Source organism: Chelonoidis abingdonii, chromosome 3 (assembly GCF_003597395.2).
Source record: "Chelonoidis abingdonii isolate Lonesome George chromosome 3, CheloAbing_2.0, whole genome shotgun sequence".
Lineage (NCBI taxonomy): Eukaryota > Metazoa > Chordata > Testudines > Testudinidae > Chelonoidis > Chelonoidis abingdonii.
The window spans coordinates 175,636,824-175,660,701 of record NC_133771.1 but is presented as its reverse complement, the minus strand read 5'-3'; the positions used below and the strand labels follow the sequence as shown (position 1 = coordinate 175,660,701).

At 41.0% G+C, this 23,878-nt stretch overlaps 1 protein-coding gene across 2 annotated transcripts in view; it reads right to left on the bottom strand.

The window, feature by feature from the left end:
• KCNH1 (potassium voltage-gated channel subfamily H member 1) overlaps positions 1-23,878 on the bottom strand; it is a 336,977-nt gene that overhangs the window by 110,929 nt on the left and 202,170 nt on the right. For both annotated transcript variants that reach the window (XM_032762968.1, XM_032762969.1), the window contains one exon: positions 16,757-16,953. In XM_032762968.1, the coding sequence (XP_032618859.1) occupies positions 16,757-16,953 (197 nt within the window). The remainder of the gene's footprint in view (positions 1-16,756; positions 16,954-23,878) is intronic.

Genomic DNA, 23,878 nt, shown 5'->3' with positions numbered 1-23,878 from the left:
TATCGCATTGTTTAGGGACCTAAATGATCTTTCACTATGAATGAATGATAGCAATGAATTTTGAGTGTGCTAACCATCTCTGGAGGCGATGCCATTGGGACACTGTATAAAAAGGGAATTGACCATCTGTACTATAGTTGTTACCAATATTACACAATTACGATAAATCTACTACAAAGCATGCCTTGTAAGGTATCACTGGAAAAGTTGTAATCTGCTAAGTGTTATTATCCTGTTGAAATGTCTGTAACACCATAGTGTTTAAAGTTATGAAAATATGCTGTATGCTTGTTACTAAAGCAGACAGCAACAAGACAGACTGACAAGACTAGCCAGCCAGGTGTTCACGGACCATTAAGGAGGATCAGCTCTTCCAGTGGGCCCCCCTGGAGGATGAATCATAGAGGACACGGACAATGGATGCCCATGACTCAGCAGGACAGGCAGAACATGTGATCCATGACTCCATGTTTGAGCCAGTATTTTTCCATGTACATGGACTGAGGAGACCATGACATCACCTCCTTGCCTCTTTCCTGCTCCACATCTCTGGACTGTGATTTCTAACAAAAGGGAGCTTTGAACAATGCACCGAGGACTCCAAACTTTTGGATGTAAACAGAGAGACTTATTACAAACTGGCAGATTTAACATCAGTGCTATTATCCTGATCTACAGACACTGAAATCAACTGTAATGTATACAGGGCCGGCGTTAGGACGTGTAGGGCCCGATTTGAAAGAACTGCCACCGAAATGCTGCCAAAGACAGCTGCAGCGATTGAGCTGCCGCTGAAGATAGCAGCGGCAATTTGGTCGCAGCTCAATCAGTTGCCGCTGTTTCCAGCGGCACTTCTGTGGAGAGTGCAGGGCCCCTCTTCCGGATGCCGTGGGGCCCGATTCCTGGGAATCGGGGGAATCGCCCTAAAGCCGGCCTTGAATGTATATAATTCACTTTAACCATTTAATAACTCTCTTCTTTTCTTTTTTTATCAATAGCTCTTTAGCTAGTTTACTAAGGATGGGCTCAGTGTGGTATTTGGTGAGATCCTGAAGTACTGTACCTATTGACCTGGGGTGAGAGAGTGTCTGGTTCTTTGGAACTGGAAGAACCTAATAAATGTGATTTCTGGTTTTAGTAACTTTTTATCATAGAAGTCTGTTTTGTCTGGGTGGTTCATGAGCGGCTAGAGGGCCTGAAGGGGACTGTCTGTGGCTTCATAATAACTTGTATAGTATTTTGGAAGCACACATTTGTTATTGGCTTTGTGAAATCTTATGATAGATTGGTGGTATAATCTGAGATATATGCCCTGTATTCTGGCAGTCTGACCTGAAATTGGTGCTCTCAGCTGTGTCCCATACCAGGCAGAGTTACAGCCCCTTCTACTTAGGTGCTAAGGTGTGGATTTAGGATGAACTTTAGGTACCCAGATTATGAATTTTTGCCAATGCAATTTTTTTTTTTAGTATAACAAAATAAATTAAACAATTTAGGAGAAAATGGGTTATTTCTAGCACTTTGAGAGACGGAAAATAAATATCAGTCAAGCAAGAGATTCCTCTTTTATGCTCTTCAAGTTAGATAGCGTAAGAGGTCAGGTGACAGGCACTCATGGTTCCTTTAAAGTATTTAGGATAGTTTCCCACCTAGATGAGGCTCCTATTCTGATGGTTCCATGAAAACCTGCTGACCGCTGGCTTGGGAATATGAGAAAACTTTGCTAAGGACTAGAAATCACATGCAGTAAAGTGCTTCACAGTATTGCGTTCACTCATCAAAACACTGATTTCTGTGAGGTGCTGTAAAAAAATTAGACCTGTCGCTTAAAATACAGCTACTATTGCTTTCAGAGGCTCCTGCTCCAACACCACGCAGAAGAGCTGCTTCCAAGTGGAGGCAGGGGTATTTAAAAGTGACAAGTCTGAAAAGCCTCTGTGTTCTACATGCAACAGCTCTTCTGAAGAGGAGGTCAGGCGTTACAACTCAATCTCTCACAACAAAATTTACTCCAGATGCCAGAAAAAGTCGACTCTCTGGAAACCAGGAGTTTCAAGACATCATGGCAAGACTCGGTTAGGCAGCAACTTTAGAACCAGAAGCAGGGAAGTAAAAGGAGCCAGATGCAATCCTTATAGAATATGGAGAGTGCCAATGTATTTCAGGCTAGCTTGCCAACAAGGGGAAAGGCAGAATGTCCCTATCAGTGCCCAATAAGAATAGCCTGATTTCAGAAATCTAGTGATCAGCTTATTTTAACTCTGTTGTTTGCCTGATCTGCATTGGAATGCAAAACAAAAACAAAATTGGATAATTTTTCTATTCCTCTAAATATTTATGAACAATTGAAGGTTTTATTACATTAAAACTAAACAAAAGAATATTTAACATAATGGATAGTAAAATGAACATCAATTTACATGACATTAGGAAAAAGCTCTCTCAAATCCTTCTTATTTGTTTTCTACCTCCTTTCTTTTGCCAGCTATCATGGATAACAAGAATGGCCACTAAGCTAAGAAATATTGAAAAACTGGTAATATTGATTCCAATCCTAAAATTGCTGAGAAACTCAGTGATGTGAGGAGTACTTCCAGTGACTACTGAAGTCCCAAAGGAATTAAAGGTACTTTGTCAGAATCACTCAGGACCATTATTCCCAACACAGGCTAGTATCTAGTCTTCTGACTTTTATTTTACATTATCATCCCACTACAGAGAAGAAACCATTTAAGTTCTGGAGCACTCTACAGCCATTCCACATCAGTGCGGCAGAAGCACAAGTATTAGAAGTCAAATGCATGCCATACCTACTGGGCTGACACTTCCAATGTTGCTCAGCAAAATGAGATGGGTGCAGGGTCTATTACTTTAATTCAGATGGATCTCATTGACTATATATTTAATGGTGAAGTGCACTTACTGAAGATACTCATAGTATCCAAGAAGGATCTTTCTGACAGGAGGCCGCACCCCAACCCCTAGCCATGAGCCCCTTCCTGGAGCCTGCACCTCGAACACCCTCCTGCATCCCAAAACTCTGCCCCGGCCCTGCCCCCACTCCTGCACCCCTGCCCAAACCCTGACCCCCTTCCCAGAGCCAGCACCCTGCATCCCAACACTCTGCCCCAGCCCGGAGCCCCTCCCAGAGCCCACATCCCACAACCCAACACTCTGCCCCAGCCCAGTGAAAGTGAGTGAGGGTGGGGGAGAGAGAGTGACGGGGGGGAGAGACAGAGAGAGGGGCAGGGCTTTGGAGAAAGAGTGGGGTAGATCCTGGGTTGCCCTTACATTCAAAAAGTGATCTTGGGCGTAAAAAGGTTCTATACTGTTACAAACACACACACACACACACAGAGTAACGTGTGTGCAATGTAGCAAATTACATCTGCCAGCAATAGGCAGCTGTTTGTGAACTGAGGCTTTACTGTGACTTGGTTCAATGAAATTGAGGAAAAATATCAATAATTTAAAATGTTCATATGCTTGTGTGTATTCTCCCAAGCAAAAGGGAAAATGTGAAGAAGAAACAATAGTTAGTTTTCTCATGTCCAACATGAAACCGCAACAATCAAACTATTCAGGACGATAAGAGGCACAAAAAATACAATGCAAGCTACAGCAAGAGTCCCATTTCTCAGAAATGTGTGGGGAGGTTACACTGTTTGTCAGGCTTATTAAAATATTGATGATGCAAAGGAGCACCCTGTGTAGCAAGCCCAACCCTTGTGGGAACATCAATTCAACAGAGTGAAATGCTGCCAAAATTTTAACAAAAGGCTCCCTCAAAACTGTGCTACCTCAGTTGGTGAAACAAGTGATGTTTCCTAGAAAAAAATTCTTCCCATTCCTCACAAACCCCATAATCAATCAGTCCTTCCACTCCTCCTTCACCCAGATCCATCAGTCTGTGTCCAGCCTCCCCTCTCAACCCAGTATGCTTTCCCCAGCCCCAACACCTTGGGGAAGCTCCTCCTTGAGTTAGCTGCCCTGTCCCGGAGCTATTCTTAAAGAGAAGGTTACTCACCTTGTGCAGCAACTGAAGTTCTTTGAGATAGGTGTCCCTGTGTGTGCTCCACTTCAGGTGAATGTGCGTCCCTGCACCTTCAATCGTAGCGTTTCGGCAGCAGTGCTCATCTGGGTGGTGCATACACTATCCCCATCTCGTGCCATTGACAGTGCCTATCTAGCACATGCGACCCGACTGCCCTCAGTTCCTTCTCTACCATAGAGCCAGAAATTGAACTCCGAAGTAGAGGGGAGGAGGGTGGGTAGTGGAGCACTCTCAGGGACACCTATCTCGAAGAACTTCAGTTACTGCACAGGGTGAGTAATCTCTTCTTCAAGGAGTGTTCCTGTGGGTGCTCCACTTCAGGTGACTGTCAAGCAGTGCCCCTCATTGGACGGAAGGGGCTTCGAAATTGTGTGTGTAAACGACGATAATACCGTAAGGCCTAGCAATGAATCCAGTCGTGAGCCCTGGTCAACTGTACAATCCTTTGTGAAGGTGTGCGGGGCGGCTCTGCATATGTACATGATTGGTATGTTGCTTAGGAAGACTAACAAAGTTGAAAGGGATCTAGTGGAGTGAGTTTGGACCCCCAATGGGGGTTGCAGGTTTTTCTGTAGGTAGCAGAGGAGGATGCACCAGGAAATCCATTTAGATAGTCTCTGTTTGGAAATAGTGGAACCTTTAGAGCATTCCACAGGGAAAATGAAAAGTCTCTGTGATTTTCTAAAGGGCTTAGTTGTGCCAAGGTAGAACGCTAAGGTGCATCTGACGTCTAGAGCACGTAGTGCCGTGTCTTGTGTTCTCCCATGAGGTTTAGGGAAGAATGCGGGACGACGGATTGGTTGGTTTACATGGAAGGATGAAAGTACCTTAGGGAGAAATTTGCGGTGAGATCTTAGAGTGACCTTGTCCTTAACACAGATGGTCTAAAGTGGGCTAGCCATGAGGGCCCCTAGCTCTCCCACTTGGTGTGCTGATGTAATAGCTATTAAGAATTCCACCTTCATCAATAGGGGTGTCAGAGAGCATGTTGCTAAGGATGGTGGCCCAGGGAGGCAGCATAGTACTAGCCTCAATAGGGGTGTCAGAGAGCATGTTGCTAAGGATGGGGTTGTTCGAATGGGGGCCCAGTGAGGCAGCATAGTACTAAATTCAAATCCTGAGGTGGGATGGGGGTGTACGTTTTTTGGGGTAAACATTTCTGATACGTTTGGTGATCAAAAGGGCAAAGATCCTGTCAACCTTGTGATAGAAAGGGGTGATAGCCATGAGATGTACCTTGACCGAGCTAAGCAATAGTCCAGAGGTCTTTAGTCCCTGCACATATTCCAGTATCAATGATAAAGGGGGGAAAACAGCTCTGGTTTGTTTATTTTGACACCATATCTTGAATCTCTTCTATTTATGCAGGTAAATATTATGCATGGTTATCCTTCGGCTGGTCAGTAATATGTCTTTCACCTGTTCTGAGCCGGTTAGTTAGTCACGATGGACCCATGCTCTCAGGTGAAGCCTCTCCAGGTTCGGGTGGTAAACCTGTCCAGCAGCCTGTGATAGAAGGTTTGGCAGATGTGGGATAATGTGTGTTGTGCATACGGCCACCCGCAACAGGTACGAGTACCAAGTCTGTTTGGGCCATGTGGAGACTACCAGGATAACTTTAGCCTTGTTGGTTCTTATTTTGTATATAACCCTCTAAAGCAGGGGAATTGGGTGAAATGTGTATAGCAGAGGTGCATCCTAATTGAGGAAGAAGGTGTGTCCCAGGGATTGGGATCCCAACCCCACTCTGAAACAGAAATGTGGGCATTTGTGGTTCTGGGATGTCGTGAAGAGGTCAGTAGATGGGTGACCCAGTGTTTGACTGTTTTGTGGGATAATGCTGTTGAGTTCCCACTCGTGATCCTGAGAAAATTCTCTGCTCAGCGTGTCTGCTGTAGTGTTTTGGCCACCTGGGAGGTACAAGGCTGATATGCTGACCTTGTGCCAGATACACTAGTTCTATAATTTCATGGCTTCAGTGCAAAGGGAGTGCAACCGTGCCCCTCCCTGCCAGTTGATATAAAACATGCAGGCAGTGTTGTCCATCATTATTCATATAGTCTCATTCTTGATCAAGGGTAGGAAGTGAAAACACACATTGCAAATTGCTCACAGGTCCAGGAGATTTGTATGTAATCATGTCTCAGAGGGGGACCATCAGCCCTGTGGTGTGGTGCTGTAAATGGGCTCCCTAGCCTATCAAGGAGGCATCAGTTGTCAGAATCCTAGAAGGTGGAGTTTGTCTGAAAGGGACTCCCACACACACACACTGTAGAGTTGGGTCCACCACTGCAGAGTCTCTTTGACCTGGGGTGGCAGCGTGAGGTGTTTGTTCACGCTGTGTTTGTGTGGTATGTAGATGGTCCTTAGCCAGCCCTGAGTGCATGGGGCGTACTATGGATGTGGTTGCCACCATATGGCCTAATAGTTGTAGATGGGTTCGTGCCATTGTGTGCAGGCTGTTCAGTACTGAGGAGATCAGAGTGGTCATAGTAAGACATCTGTTCGGTGGTAGTGATGCTTTGGCCTGCAGAGAATCTAGATGGGCCCCAATGGAGACCAGTTTCTGGATGGGTACCAGGGTTGATTTTTGCATGCTTACTTGTAAGCCCAGTCGTGAAAAGAGGTGGCTTCTCCCTTGTCACAGCCTCATGATATCAGATGTCTCCATTGGGAGACACCCAGCAGTTCCACTCGTGCCTTTTTCTGCTTGTCTTTCCACTGGATGAGGTGTTCATCTGCCCGCCTATTGGGAAGCGTTTCCCTTTAGTTCAGAGAATCTCCCTGTGCACACACTCCACAATGAGGCACAAGTGTCTCACAGCACACACCTTCCCAATGGGGCAGGGTTGTGAATTTCTGGTGTTTGTGCAGCAAGTAGCCTTTCTGTGATTTCCTCTTACATTCCTGACCTCGCTTTCATTCCCATGAAGCTGCTTCTTGCTGTGCAGGGAATGGAGGGATGAGAGTTTGCCCTGCAGCACAGACTGTAGGATAAAATGGTTCTAATGTATCCTAACCTTTCTGCTCAGTTGGTTAGAAAACTTTAAAAAGTGCTCCCCGTCCTCACATTTAAGGCAATACAAAAGTACAATGTCACCTGACAAGCCGTGGAATACACTTCCAACCATTAATCAGGTGTCCGGCTATATTTAATACTATTCCTTTTTATTAAAAGGCATATGAGGGGGTGCCTTTCGTTTAGATTATTTTGTCAGACACGCATCTGTAACAGAAGAGCAGATGCCAAGGCTCTGCACAGGATTGCAGTGCTCCTCTGTTGGGTCATCCAGCCATCAGGTGTCTGATTCCTACTTAAAGATGTGGTGTAATTACTAGTGAATCATAGTGAAAGATGTATTTTGTCATATCCAACCAGGACACAAAAGGAGCTGAAATGTCCCTTTAAGAGGCAGAGGGAACTAGGGTCAGGGGTGGAGAAGGTGTTAAAGGGAAATCCTAGGGCAGCCAAGCTAGGAACGAAAATTTAGACTGAAATTTATTTTTATCTATGGCACCAAGTAAAACCAAAGCCCAGAAAGGGCATGTTTGGTCTAAATACAGGGTGTATTCTTTCTGTCCATATCTGCTTACAGATGCTTGTTAGTGATGCTGCTATGTGTTGACACTAAACTTTACTTGTATTAAAATGGTAACGGTATATTATCACATGTATTTTCTCAGTCTACTGTAGCTGTTGCTATAAACACTACAAATACAGAACTACTAGCTGCAGGAAGCACAATTTGGAAAATAGTTTTTAACATTAACATGAATAGGAGTTATCACAATTACCCCAGGCAGCAATGGGACAATAGATCTTTGTAGTTTAACCAATTATAAACACTTCCTGCATGAATCCACATGATGATATCCCACCACAGTGGGATACACGCACACCCAGCCTTCTGCCCTGCATCCCTACAGCCCCATCCCTTTGCCCTGACTCCCATACACTCAGCCTTCTGTCCTGCACTCCCTACACCCCCAGGCCTTCTGCCCTGAACCCCCCCCCACCCAGCCCTCTGCCCTGACCATTGACCCCCCGCACACACCCCAGCCCTCTGCCCTGATCCCTGAACTGCCTCTGACCTCGGTCTTCTGCCCTGAACCCTCTCCCTCTGTCCTGACCCCTGAAACCTCCCCCTGCCCCAGTCTTGGGTCCCACTGCAGGCCCTGCTCAGCCTGCTGCCAGCCTAGGTGAACAGAACCCCAGGCTGGCAGTGAGCTGAGCAGGCTGGCGGCGTAAGATCAGCATTTTAATTTAATTTTAAATGACGCTTCTTAAACATTTTGAAAACCTTGTTTACTTTACATACAATAGTTTAGTTATATAATATAGACTTATAGAAAGAGATCTTCTAAAAATGTCAAAATGTATTACTGGCACGTGAAACCTCAAATCAAAGTCAATAAATGAAGACTCGGCACATCACTTCTGAAAGGTTGCTGACCCCTGTGCTAAATTCAGGGATCTCAAAATGCTGGAGAATACAGTTCTGGCCAATGCATGGGTTACTGCAATTAGGTATGAAAGGTAATTTGGCAAGGGCTTCAGAATTCTGTCAAGCAATCCTCTCGGTTAACTCCAAGGTGATACTGATGGCCTCTAGAGGATCACCCTAGTCGGAAAGAAGCATTAGTCCAGAAGTTTCGGGAAGCAAAAAAAAGGGAAATTTAGTAGAAGGAAAGTCCCAGAACTACTGGAACCACCAAAACATTAACTCATGATATATCCAAAGTTATTTCTCCATTTAATGTCTTAATATATAAAGAGGATGAACAGAAATGTGAAAAATCCAGACAAATTGTTTCCTCTTTCTGAAATATAACATTACATGGAATTCACTAGCTTTCTGAACTACCCTTCATGGATGCAAATCTATAATAAGGCAAGGTCCAGGAATAAAACATAAAGGTCACTTCCAAATCATGTTGTGACTGTCAAAAGCAAATTACAGTTTTGAATGTTACTAATAAAGAACATCACAAAGCTTTTATGTTAACTGGATAGGAATGTTCCCAAATGACATTGCAACTAAAAGCTTTCCATGATTACTTCTCTCACTTATTCCACTGCATTTGTCATTGGATTAAATGCAATGAACGACCCTCACCCCCAGGTAGAAGGTATTCACTGAAATCTTGTAAACTAATGAACTGCTAGCTCCAGCCTTCACTGCCACTAGCAGTTGCACAGGACTTGCTGGTTGATGATTGAGTTAAAATGGAAGCAGGCAGAGGAAATCAAAGCCTAATAAGACATCTTTACACTACATCACAGGTAGCAGCAGCAAAGTCAATGACTGTTTTTTGGAGGTTAGACTCTGTCCCATTTCCCTGCTGTTCTTTCACAGCTGTTTCAATGCTGTTCTTTGAGCATGACCTATATTGTCATTGGTAGCCTAAGCTACTTTAACAAGTGTGTGATGGAAGTCGACAATGATTTTACATTCTTTAATCAAGATAATAACTCACCATAACTAATACCTCATCTGCTACTTCTGGGTGACAGTGAAACCTTGAAGAGCAATTAATGAATTACATGTATCTTACTTGCAAAAGGACTGTACAAGCCATACTTATGTGATGGTAGAGAGTCTGACACCATGATTTATTAAATTTCTGAGTAGCCAAAAACAGAGGAAGTTTTTGGAGATTAGAGATGATGATTATTTATATATTTCTGGTCTTCATAAGACAAGAGCTACATCTGCTGTTACCTCATTAAATGAATTTGTCTTCAAGGTTTTTAAAAAGAATCAAGAAAAAAAAATGTATCCTAAAAGGGTAGATAAGCCTGCATTTTCAACACAAAGATAGTACTTAGGGCATTTTACAGCAAAATGGTCTAATTTGTTATGAAATGAGGTGGGGAGAAGTTTTCTTGGAGTTTCTGATGTCAACTGTGAGAACCAATCATGAAAAAAATGTTAATACACTATGTGCTTATTTTATAGATAATAGGGAGGAGGCTGACCAGAGGTGAAGATGTTTGGAATGATGATAGAAAGGGCCCCGACTCTTCAAATAATTTTTAGAATGCTACCCACATAGGGCCCCTTGCTTGTGTTGAGGAGTGAAATATGAGTGAAGTACTAATTTCAGATTACTCCTGTAAGTCCTACTCAACATGAGTATAAGGTTGCTGAACCAAGCCCATCACGTTTTCCTCACTGGGAAAAATAAAAGTGGGGTTAGATTTAAAAAAAAAAAAAAAGTGTGTGAAAATAGTGTGAAAAGTAGGTTTTTCCTCGACTGCGACTGGAAAACATTTCCCAGAGTTCAAATGGACCTAAAGTAAATGTTTTGCAAAACTGTTAATCAAAATTCCATTTGAAAATCTTATTGAAATTGTTAATGACATTTTTCATCTAGCCAAAACTGCTGCATGAGCACTTTTTGGGCATGGGGATAAATGGAAAATGTTGGTAAGCACTTACAATTCAAAGTTTGAAAAAATCAATTTTGTTGTTGTTGTTGCAATTTTTGTAAAGGCTTTACAACGGTTTTTGTTTTGTTGGTTGGTTTTAGTTGTTTTTAAAGAAAAAAAATTAGAATAAAATATTTCAACCAGTTCTAATCAAAACTCAATAGACCTTGTACAGAATCCTAGTCCTCACCAAAAGGGAGGCTTTTAACTTAAGTGGGACCAGGATTTGCCTGTTATTCTTGCATCTTTTTTTCCCCCAATTGTCGTCAAATATTCTGCTTTCTCTTGTTTTAAAATAAACTTGGAAATAGCTGACTGAATAAATCCTGCCCTCACAATGTGCATTCCTAATTCATTTTTCAGAAATCAGCCAGATGGTATCAAATAATTCAGAGTGACACACAGGGGGGTACCATTAAAAACAACATTTCATATGCTCCAGGTACCCATGATAACACAGAACAGGAAATATTCTACTGCAAATGCTTTGGGGCAGCTAAGTGCTGATTTTTTAAATGTCACTTGCAGTATAAAAGCATCCCATGATGAGATACAATTCATAGAGTTTTAAAAAAAAACATAATTCAGAAGGCCATCAACAGCTGGTCCCCCCTGCATAAATTTCTTCTGGTGGTGAAGAGCTGCATCTATTAAAACAGTTATTGCTTCCCAGATGATTAACATTGTATGTAGGTTTCAATAATTTCAGTTGTCTCAAATATTTTTTCATTTGGGAAAACCATCCCTGCTTCTGCATAGCATCAACTAACTATTTCTAGGGGACAATTCTACAGGTGCTAAACTAATGTCTAAACATACGAAACACTGCTTAGCATTACACATGATCTATACTGCACACAATAATGGATGCTGCAGATTAAAACATAAAAGTACAGGAATGATCATTTCAGATCATTTATATAAACATTTCATTATCTGACTGCACTGTTCATATAGTCAGTTATGCACCATATTCATGTTAAAATGAATCTTTCACATAATACAACTAACTTTAATACTGATCCAGAACACAAGCTTATTAACGTTACAGCATGAATATGTGTATATATTAAAACTCTGCATAATATATCATTAGAATTTGCAACCAGCTCCTCTATAACGTAAACTAGGACCTAAGGCTGAAAAATATACAACATTTTAAAATCATCATCAAAAGAGCCTTAGAACTGAAAAAGTTTGGGAAATTGCTCTTTCAGCTGACTTCTTTGAAAGGCAAAGGAGTTATTCTTGACTCAAAATTAGGAAAGCTTCCATCTGCACTGAAAAATAATTGTATGCTTATTCATACAAGTTTCACTCATACTTCAGATTGGACCAAATCCTCTCTCTAGCACACAGCCTGAGTGACTGGGCTTTGAGTTAAAAAGATCCGCGGAGTTTCAGGAGAGGAGGTGGAAGAAATCCAATCCCCAGGGCACGCAGTAGCACTGGATTGAGTTCTGTGACTATTTATTGTATGTGCGGGTGGATATGTAATACTACCTTATACTTCCCATCGCACATTCGAGCAAGGGTCTCAAAGTGATTTGCACACAAACCTCTGATCTGGAAAGGATTACTATACTCATTTACAGGTGGGGAGAAAGAGGCCCAGAGAAGTTAAATGACTTGCCTAAGGCCACACCAAGTCTGTGACAGAGCCAGGAGCACAACACAGGACATCATTTGGGAGGAAATATTGGAAGAAGTAAACATATATATATTTCAACTGAGGGGAAAATGACAGGGAACATAATAGTATACAAATATTTGAAGGGTTATAACAGCAAGGTGGGAAAGGAGGAATTTTGTTTGGTGGAAAAGGGAGGATTTATTTGTTTAAAATGGAGCCAGAAAAGATCTAGACAGCTGTATCAATTACATCAACAAATACTATACAGTAACAAACGTTAGGACCCTCCAGATTCCCCCATAAAATGAAGATTGTCTCATCACAATCTTCCATCCACTCAGTTCTCTTCATCAGAAAGAACCAGCCTGGGAGATCATATAGATCTTGTGGCAAGTTGAAGGTTGGCAAGTTTAGGCTGTGACAGGGGAGAAGCACCTCACATTTAAACCAAGAGGCTGTTAGCTCAAGTATCTTACCCAAACCCAGCTTCCACAGTGTCCCCTGAGAGAGGTAGTCACTCTAGCTAGAAGCGACAGAAGGTGAAATTTAGGCTAAATATCAGGAAAAGTTTCCTGGCAGCGTGATTGATTAATCTGTGGAATAGTTTCCCAAGACAACCAGTGGGAACCCCAATCAAATGGCACAATTACAACCAAATGAAGCAAAACGCTAACATACAATAGGGAGCAGTTCCACAACGGCAGGGAGATGGACGGTTAGGTCTTTTCCATCACTTCATTCTTTTATGACATGATCTCTCATTCTGAGTCCTGAGCTTTAAGGCACTGGCTCATGCCTGCTCTACTTATATGCTGACAGTATTCTGTACCATACTTTTCTGCCTGGTAACTCTTCAGTATAATTTGTATCTACATCTAGTTTTCTAAATCTATGCTTTCTCGTTTTCTCCCTATACCTCGGACACAAATTTGTGATTGGGAAAACTCCTCACCCCTCCCGTCTAGACCTTCCAAGCATTTATAATGAGTGTATTTGGCAACATTAAAATGCTGAACCATTCCACCTGTGAACTGTGTTGTTCTACTGCATTCAAAACCAGTTGTTTAATTTCCCATCCAAGCTAAAATGCCTAATGTTTAAATAGCATAGTAAAGTATTCAAGGGACGAACGAGACCCGCTTAGTAAAACATGAAGGAGAGTTCTCTATCACATGAAGGATAAACAAAGGTATAACACCATTTATGGCTGCATCTGAGTGGAAGGAGACCATATACCTTACCCCAGTACAATGGGAATAAATACGGGGTATGAAGCATGCACACATACAGAGAGCAAATATTTAAAAACAGAAAGGACGGGAACCATTCAACCAATTATCCTAACATCAGCTATCCAAGAATTGAATGCTAGCAAATGTTGTTAAAGATCTAGGGCCAAAAAGTGCCTTATCACAAAAAAGCCTGAGGAGGAGGGAGGAGACAGAGTGGCTGGGAACTGCGCAAGTGTCTCCCCATGAATTTTCCTCTGCACTGTTCCTTTAAAGAGAAAAAATTCTGGACTCCTAATGGGAGCATGAAACCAACAGTGTCAGAAAATTTGTGGGGGAAAGGCAGGCTTCTTCTCTGGAGATTGTGGGTTCCTCCATGGACCTTCCTCCTCTTTTAGCATGGCCTCCTTAGGCGCTGTACTGCCACTGGCTGAGCCCATGTCCCCAGTGCCTTTGCCTCACCCCCCTCTCTGAGGGTTCAGAAGAGGAGCTGATGTTGCTTTGAGCAGCTTTAATTCTGCCATATTTTTCCACCAGGATACAAATGCAACTGTATCTGGGACTCAGTGAAACAACTCTGGGCCCCAGTGCTCTTGCTGCATGATATGAGTAACTGTCTGCAATGACACACTAGAGCTTCTGGAAGGTCATGGTCACAGGAAGAGCAGGTTCCTTGCCCTCCCGACTGACAGCTCTATTCCAGACAGACTCTTACAGGGCTTTCAGACCTTCCTGGAGATCACTTCCCTAGCTTCCTATTAACAAGGAATCTGTACCCCAGAGGCGGAGACCCCTAGTGGGGAAATGATGTCTTTTTTTGACAATCAAAAATTGCTGTTTAATTGCCAAGAACTTTCATAATATACAAATATATTTAGAGGGCACATACAGTAGCTGCCCTTCACCCAGTTAAGCACTTTGACATTCCCCGATGAAAGGTGCAAGTGGAGCAGAAGGTACTATTATAATAGTTATATTTTGAAAGTTATCACAAGGATAATTCACATAAGATTCTGTTTTCTGGCTGTGATTTCTTTTCAGAAAAAATATACAGAGAAATGTTAGAAAGTCACAACCTAATGAGAATTTCCTATATAAATTGGACAAGGGTATTTAAACGGTGATGACATCACAGTAATTCATGGATTATGTATGAAAACAAATGTTTAAAATTCTAATTTCTAAAAAGTCAATTTCTGATGGGTCTGATGCATGAGCACTGTAAAATATCATCCCTTCAATAAACCCCCAGAAATGTATATTCTTTGTGTTATTTATGATTGCTCCTCTGATTGCAATCAGCTTTCTTTCAAGTAAAAAACTAACTAAATAAATAAGAATACAGCCTGCTAACCTAGAATCAGTTGAATCTTACTTCCACTATCAATCAGCATAGTTTTTCCACTGACTGCAACTCAATTAAAATCCAATTAGCTCTGTAATTTGATGGAAATTGCTATCACAGAATGCATTTCTGTAATAAATGCATCATAGAAGAACCTGATAGGGAAGGAAGGATGTTTTGTGGTTAAAGATGGTCTTGTAACACAGGCCTGGGAATCCGGAGCATAATCCAAGCCCATTACAGTCAGTGGAAGGACCCACAGCTTTGGACCAGACATCTGATTCTCAAATTGTTGATGTAAAAGTTCTAACACAATCTCTTAGCCTTCACCACAATATTTTTAAACCACCATAACTATGGCTATTTCATCCCACAGAGTCAAGAGTTTTGACTCTTCAGAGGATCTCTATGTTGAGAGGGTTTTATTAAAGCCATAACGTTTAAGCATCAATATCCAGATGATCTTAACTGCAACCATATAAAAACGGATGTTAGTTAACAATCTTGTAGCCTTGCATTTCCCCTTGTCCTATAGGAAGCAAATGTCTGTGACAGAAACTCAGTACCATTCAGTGGAATTCATTCTGTAAGGTCATCCTGAAAAACAAAGAGAATTTACATCTCCAGAAGTTAGCTTGTTAATTTTGTAATGATAATTTGTATTGCTGCTTTGATTTTGTGTCAAAAATGGAGATAGTACTTACCTACCTTATAGGATACTGGGGACTGAAATTAATTGATATTTTTAAAGGGTGCAAATGGATGGAATGAGTTATTGATGTGTGAAGTATTACAAATTTCAACATGCCTCGAATAGATCCAGAGTGCCAAGAATTAGCCAGCTGGGGTTAAATTTTACTTTCACACTGTCATCATTTTACAAAAAGGCTGAAAAAGAGTTCTGCTGTGTATTCAGCTATAATTAGCTAGAAGTTTTGTGGCACTTGATAGTTACCATGGAGAATTTCTTCGGAACAAAAAAAAGTCTACCAAAAATACGTTAGGTGATTATGTACTACCTTCTATTAAAATATGCTTTTAAAAAATAGCTCCAGTGTACTCCAACTATTCACAATTTCATATTCTTCTTTCTTCTACACTGCATCATGGAGTCATATTAATTGAATGATATGTACTATCATTTTAATAAAATTCCACAGCAGTGGTTCACTGAGATTACATGCAGTCGAGTATCAGGGGGTAGCCATGTTAGCCTGTATCTACAAAAACAACAAGGAGTCTGGTGGCACCTTAAAGACGAAAATTTATTTGGGTATATGCTTTTGTGGGTAAAAAACCACTTATCCAAACTACTTCTTTGTAGGTGATTTTTTTACCCATGAAAGTTTATGCCTAAATAAATCTGTTAGTCTTTAAGTTGCCACCAGACTCCTTGTTCAGATTACATAGGGAATTAAAAATGGTATATTTGTTTTTATAATTTGCACCTGATGCAGTAAGTCTTGGTTTTAAAACAGACAACAAGAAGAATTGAGAAAAAAAAAACATGAATGGGGGGAAGGAGAGAGCAAACAAATCAATTAAGTCAGCAAACTACTTCCAAAAAGTATTTGTAGCTAGAAGAAACAACTCCTGATAAAATTGTTCATGCTTATATTATATTACTATTGCAGCTGTAGAAATACAAACTTGCAAAGGTTTTTCTTGCATATATCAGATTTCATGCCTTTTCCTCAGTCTCTCATAACTGATTAAATAATGCCCCCTCCTTTTTTAATTGTGCTGCCACACTAAAGCAGCAGAAATCAGTGAATGTCATTTATCAACAGTGCAAAAACAATGAACAACTGATCACAACAGCATGGCAACTTACAAGTATTTTTCTGAGATTACTTCTTATCAATTAAAATAAAGGACTTTTAACATACCCACATCTGATTATGCACCTACAAATGTGACTTTTTGACTCTAGCAATGACAGTGATCAACCTACATCTTTATGAAAGAGCAAGAGAAATGGCAAAATTCAAACTAGTTCCAGGGACAGTTTTTAGAAGTGATTATTTGTACACTCCGTATGTTAAAAAATGAAGCTCCTTACCCTTTTTCTCAAGTTGTAGGTTAAGATGAGGTTCCTGGAGAAGGAGTGAGAAAAAGCTGTATAGAACTCCAGCACTTTCTGTAAGGCATCCCTTTTAATCACATGAAGGTCACAGTAAGTCAAGGCTCTTACATTAGCACAGGACTGAGCAAGGGTAGCTTCTTTCCAGAACACATCGCCAAAAACATCTCCTTTGCCTAGAGAAAAACATGCATCAAAGTATCATTATTGCAAGGTAAGGACTTAAACAATGGTCGCCAAAAGCTGAAATGGCCTTATCGGTTACTCACTGCAAGCCAACGTACCATTGTATGGCACAATATAAATATTCTGAGCTCCGAATTTCAACCCAGCACCTCTGCTTTATTGCAGCCTCATTTCTTGTAAGTGACAAAAAAATTTAAATTTGCCATTTCTTCATTTTCTGTTTTAAATTATTGGAGTTCAGCAAAAACTCCCTAAAAACCAAGCCACAATCATACTAATATCATGAGACAATTTCCTTTGTATCTGTCCCATCCATACATTACACAAGAATACTAAAGATCAGTAAGTTATTAGTTTTCCAATCATATCTTACTCAACACTTTTTAGATACCGATTATGACAACAGTGTGTTGGGCCTGACAAGAGAAGTGAACCAGCAAATGGGCCTCTTTGCCACAGAGGGTTAGAGAATGAAGAAATATGGAAGAGATCAAGAAAACTTCACCACCAAACCAGAATTTCTGTGTGATTCCATGAGCTTTCCTTCTGCTTCCTTCTTTCCCACTAAAGTATAAATGTTTTCCTCTTGTGGATGACATTGGCCGTCTGGTACATTAATCCATATGTACTGACAAACTGTATTTTATAAGCTATTCTACGTTCTTCTGTAAAATCCAGTCTGGTACCTTGTAATGTATGAGCCAATTTTATCTCTGAACTCTATGGAGGAATGTCGGCTACATTTCAAGTGTCAGTATGTATTGAACCCATCCTTAGAAGCTCCAGTTCCACCTATTCTGTTTTCCCCTGGGCTAGCATCAGAGACATTAGTAAAGGTACCATGTTGGTTAGTTCCCTCTCCTTCTACTCCCCTTACAGAGAACCATGCACGTTATTAAAACTGGACATTTATGTGCCAAGTGCAGTATAAATTTACCATCTTATTTGCCTGATCTCGTATTCTAACAATAGGGAATCTGCAAACAACACGGTAACACTAAATACCTTGCTGCAGTAAGTAGTTTTATCACCATCACTATTAATAATAGTGCTTATTGTTTAAATGACATTTTTCTGTCTTAAATATTTGCTTTCTGGATCAAATTGCATAGATCAAGATTAATGATTAAAACATGGTCCCAAGCCTCACAAGAAGCTAGTATCCACTCACTTAACACAGGCCCTCTCCCAGAAGGCATTCACTCACCGTAGTCATTGAAGTGTACTGATTTTTATGCACCATAAGAAATATGCTTTTCACTGTATAAAAGGGGGTTGTTGACCTTTGTAATAAATATGCCTCGAATCCAGAATTTGCCATGCAATTAGCTGGACAACTGTTTCAAATTAATGCCATGTGACGCTACCAAGTATGCAAGTGTGCCTGTCTTCCTAGTAACCTGAGCAAAATGAGGAATTCTTGAAGGTTAAACCCCAACTCTGCTCCTAAATCTCTTGTTGGTTCTAAGCAAGTTTCTTAACCTCCTAGGCAAATTTCCTCATTTGTAACATTGAGCTAGTTTACTTACTTACCTATCTCAAAGAGGCAGGAATATTATTTGAAAGCAAGAGCATTATATATACAGGCTGAGTGTCATTATCATAATGGCACATCCCAGGGAATTCCCCCTCCTCCTCCCTTTTTTTTTTTTTTATTTTTTTTGAATGATGGGCAAGATCTTCAGCTGGCCTATGTAACAGACATGGCTCCATTGAAGTTGATGGACTTATGCCAATTCACATCAGCCAAGGATGTGGTCCACCTTCTCTAAAATATCCAGGTTTGATTTTTCAAATAACTCCTTGTGCAAGCTCCACACTGTTGTATTTCTGTCAAGAGCATGTTTTTTTAAAAGATCCTTTCCTGCAATTTACAAAGCCCTGCCAGTGGCTGTCAGCTTCAAAACAAAGTGAAGACATTGGGGGGTGGGGGAGAAAAAGGTGGAAATTTATGACCAATGTTGAAAAAAAATTGTCAAAAGAGAAGGATGAGGAAGACTCCTATAGCAGCAGAAACATACTTACATCCACGAGTTAAGACACATCAGGTCGGAACAATCACTTTCCTACTCACAACAAAGAACCTAACAATTTCAACATCCACATACTTCCTCTTCTCATTCTCTCAATAAAGTAAAGTGGTCAGTAAAAATGGACAAGACTAAATGGCTGAGTTTTGTGCCAAATATCTATAATTTAAGAAGTAAAGTAAAGCAAACAGAGAGGGAGTAAAATTGATCCGAAAGCTCTTTGGTGAAGAAATGTCCAAGGGTGGCAGAGGGAAAGCACAGACTAGGGTCTCTCTTCACCTATGCTCTTACCTCCACCTCAGCTCCTGAGGAAGAGAATTCAGAAGCGTGTCACAGGGTGTTCTTCCTCAGATCCCTCTCCCACTGCATTCCAGACATACGCAAGGACATTATCCTTCAGTCACTACTAAAGTAGATGATCTAAGCTTTTACCATCAATCATTTATATACCTCTCGGGGATTGTGGGCTGGGGTCCGCTTCCACTTTCAGCTCACTGCCGCTCTGAGGAAAACCAAATAATTCATTGCTTGGTTTTTGTTTTAAAGCTTATGTAGGCTCTGAAAAGTGATTCAGTAAAACTGACACGATGGTATGCCACATTTATCTTCTTCCAGTGACTCCATATCAGATCTGCTGCTCAGTTTACAAGTCAAAAGATGATTTTTTCCAACTGCCTGCACAGCATGCTCAACCTGGGTTTTTTCTGCCTCTCAAAAGTAGCATTGGTAATGAAGATGCTGTCATTGGAACTTTGCTGATTATTTTGTTGCTATTGTGGTAGAGAGAACAGAATTCAGCTCACCATAGCTATATTGCCCTGAAGTGCTAATAAAAGTAAAACTTGGTTTGCTCAGTAGTGCAAGCAGACATCATTCAAACCAGTGCAGGCAGTAGATTCAGTAGCTGAGAAAAAGAGTAATGTATCTAATAATGTATTTTGAATCTAGGTCTAAATTTACAACCCCACAAAATTCAGAGATGCTTGGATTCCTAGTATGTTTTTGCCTTGATCCTATTATTAGGGCCTTGCTACGAGACATATGGAGGGCTCTGATCTTGAGGCTTGCGCCAAAGCCTGTTAAAGTTAATAGGAGTTTTTCCATTACCTTCAGTGGGGTTTGGATCAGGTGGTCTTCAATGTGCGTTAAACAGAATCTGCATCAGAGAGCTGCACTGAAGTCAACAAAGCAACTCAAGATTCATACCCCGCTGAGGCCAGAATCTGGCTTGATGGCTGTTCTTTCTTACACAAGCAGCAGAGAGTCCTGTGGCACCTTATAGACTAACAGATGTTTTGGAGCATGAGCTTTCGTGAGTGAATACCTACTTCGTTGGATACGTCAGATGAAGTGGGCATTCACCCACGAAAGCTCATGCTCTAAAACGTCTGTTAGTCTATAAGGTGCCACAGGACTCTTTGCTGCTTTTACAGATCCAGACTAACATGGCTACCCCTCTCATACTTTCTTACACAAGAGATGAAGTTTCATTCAAACTACTAAAAACATCCAAGAACTCTGTTTCCACACACTATCGAGATGATACAAAGAGATGCTCAAAATGCCAGATACTTTAAGGCTACTGTGTATGATGGTGTGCTGAAATGATCCAAGGCTACTGTGGTGCAATTTTGTGGAAGGTTTCTGATGCTGCTCAGTGTAATGCATAGGTGCTGGAATTAAGGGTGCTCCCGCACTCCTTGGCTTGAAGTGGTTTTCATTATATACAGGTTTTACAGTTTGGTGCAATGACTCTCAGCACCTCTACTACACAAATTGTTCCAGCACCCTTGGTATAATATCTCAAGAGCAGTGCAGCCCTAACAGTGGCCTAGGAGATCATGCTTCAGGAAATACTGGTGTCTTTGACACTTATCAGAATTACACATGTGCTGATAATATGCAACATCCAAGCAGAATATCCTCTATGTACCTCAGTAAAGGGCTTCCATAGAGCTGAGTCCCCAGGATTCTTCCTCTCCATCCAAACAAGTGGAGGCTCAGACTATTGCAAAATGAAGTGTGGTCACAAAATGGGAAAAACCAGAGCCCCCTATGGTTCTCTGTTCTGGGTAAGCATTTGGCTAAAACACTGTTTTGATGTTAAAAAATGTCTTCTCTGTCTCTCTGTGCTTTTCCTGCTCTAATTGTGCCCTGCAATTAAAGTGGGAGCAGAGGATGAAAAGCCAACTTGGGGCAATAAGCCCTGATTCTGATCTCAACAGTTTTATTCATGTGTAACTGCATTGACTTAAGTGGAATTACTCCTTATAATTCAGAGATGTAAATGAGACCAAAAAATAGGCCCCAAAAGGCTTAATTTTTTTTGTGTAGTTTTAATTAAATGCCTCCCCAAGTTGGACATAAAATGTAAAAGACTACCTTTTCCCTTATTTTTACATGAAAAATATTGGACTTCAGAGGAACTTCTGAGGACAAAGTACAAGCACCAGAAGAAAACGAAATATCATCTTCCCCCTTAACATAACTTTAAGGCAGTGAAAAGGTATCAACAAAGCACTGAACCCAGACAACCATTTTCTAGTGAGAACGTGGCATCGGGGGAAGGGGGGAACCGCATTCTGTCCCACAGATCGTTTGCACAAGTTCTCAGCCACTTCAGTGACCTTTGTTCTGGTCCTCCAACACAATGCCCTTGGCAGAGGTTGGCACATGAAGGTGATTTGCTGTTCTAGGCTACGACTCCAAGTCCAAATCGAGCCAGTAATAAGACACAAATCACTACTCAAGTATGGAGCTGATCTATATTATTTTCTACTAGCCAAGGCTCCAGTCTGAATTCACAGTACAACAGATGTAGAGAAGAGCTAGTAGGATGATCAAGGGAATGGTGAGCTCATCTTATGAGAGGAGACTAACAGAGCTTGGCTTATTTAGCCTTGCAAAACAAAGGCGGGGAGAGGATTTGATTGCTCTCTATAAATGCAGCAGAACAGTAAACACCAGGGAGAGAAAAGAGCTATTTAAGCTAAAGGACTATGTTGGCACAAGAACAAATAGGTATAAACCAGCTATGAATAAATTCAGGAAATTAGTAGATTTCTAATCATCAGAGGAGTGAGGTCCTGGAACAGCTCCCAATAGGAGTGGTAGGGGCAAACCACCTAACCAGTTTTAAAAATGAAGCTTGATAAATTATGTGATAGGGGTTGCCTGTGAAAGCAAGGGACTGGCCTCAATTACTTAGGGGGTCCCCTCCAGTCCTATGTCCCTATGATATTTCTCTCTTCCTTTTCCTCCACTTGACCTTAGCAAAACAATGGGAAAAGCGCAGTAGCCAAACTATCACCTTTCCGTTTCCCTTCCACACACAGAAAAGGCCAGGATCCTGCTCCCATTTAAATTGATCGGAGTTTTGCCACTGACTCCAATGGGGCTGGATCAGGCTTTGCTACCAGCTGGTTCTTCCAATTATAGCGACTGAAATCTATTGCAGCTTTGTACTTTACAGCTTTATGGCTCTTTTCCATAGTCACCCAAGCCTAAGGTAAGGTAATGTTCTTCCTAGAATATACACTGAATACAAGACAGAACTGAGAATTCAAACATGCATGTGGCAGCAATGGCTACTGTATGATCAGCAGAACATCCATGAAAGGAATTTCTCTTTTGGGGAGAATATCTGAAAAACCTTTACTCATGGCTGCAATCTCACAGTGCTAGCATAAAGGGAAATTGTTCTTTAGAGCTGTCATTTTTTCCTTATTTAAACTCAGGGGCTCAGATACCACAGTGCTGGGCAAGATATAATTCTATTCTACTCTGTATAGGCTCTTCCACCATCCTCATTACTGTGGTATGAGAGCACATTCCTGTAGCACATTAAGTGACAAGCTCTCTTTCTCACCGTCTCTCCAGGGAGAGAAGAAGTGTGTATATAGTGGAATGTTTTATTTTTATAGGATTTTTATTTAAAATTTATTTTATAAAACCTAGCAAGTCCAGTTAGATACACTAAAATGCACATTAAATAGGGTCATGCAAAAATAGCAAATATTATTACATGACATTTCTTGGAAACAAAATGTATGCAACTTTGCTCCAAGTCACTTTACTTTTCACAAACAATTTGTAAAATGCCAACTTTTAAATATGAGTATGCACATTTTGTAATTTTACAGATTTAGTTCTTAAAATTCATGTATGCTGAAATATAATTTTGAATATTCCGAGGTAGTTGCTCAAATATATTTACTCAAACTCGTGCTAACTTTTGAGTTTCAAGAATATTGTAACTGACTGGATTAAGAGATCTGCTTTGGGTCTGATTTGCAGACAGAAAACAGAGAAATATCTGTGACCCATGTGACATCCTCAGGGCCATACTGGTAGTATATATATTGTGTTGATACAGCCCACATAACACAAAGAGCTGCACATGAGGAGCACAATAGTAAACAGGTTGAGAACCACTGCTCTGTGGTCTGCCTAGTGGATAGAACAATGTGGTATGCACATACATCCTAGTCATTCCCTCTCAGATATTGGCTCAAAGTGACTTAGTAGCTGTTTCATGTACAGTCAGATATCACAGGCTAAGCAAGATTGAGTTTTGTCAGCACTTGAGCCCTGATATAGCAAAACAAGTAAACACATGAATAGTGTCACAATAGTGACTTCAACATTCTATTGGAGTTGATAGGTCTATCCACATGCTTCGAGTTATGCATGTGCTTAAGTGATTTGCTGGATGGAAACCTTTCTGGATAAACTCCAGGTGCTGCAGGCACTGGTGTCTTTGATGGAGCAGGCTGCACACTTCTTGAATCAGTACTCGATCAACATCGTGCCATGTAGTTAGCTGTGGAGGAACTAGGTTGTAGGAGGTAATGTCTCCTGGAGGAGGCACACCGTGAAATCGTGA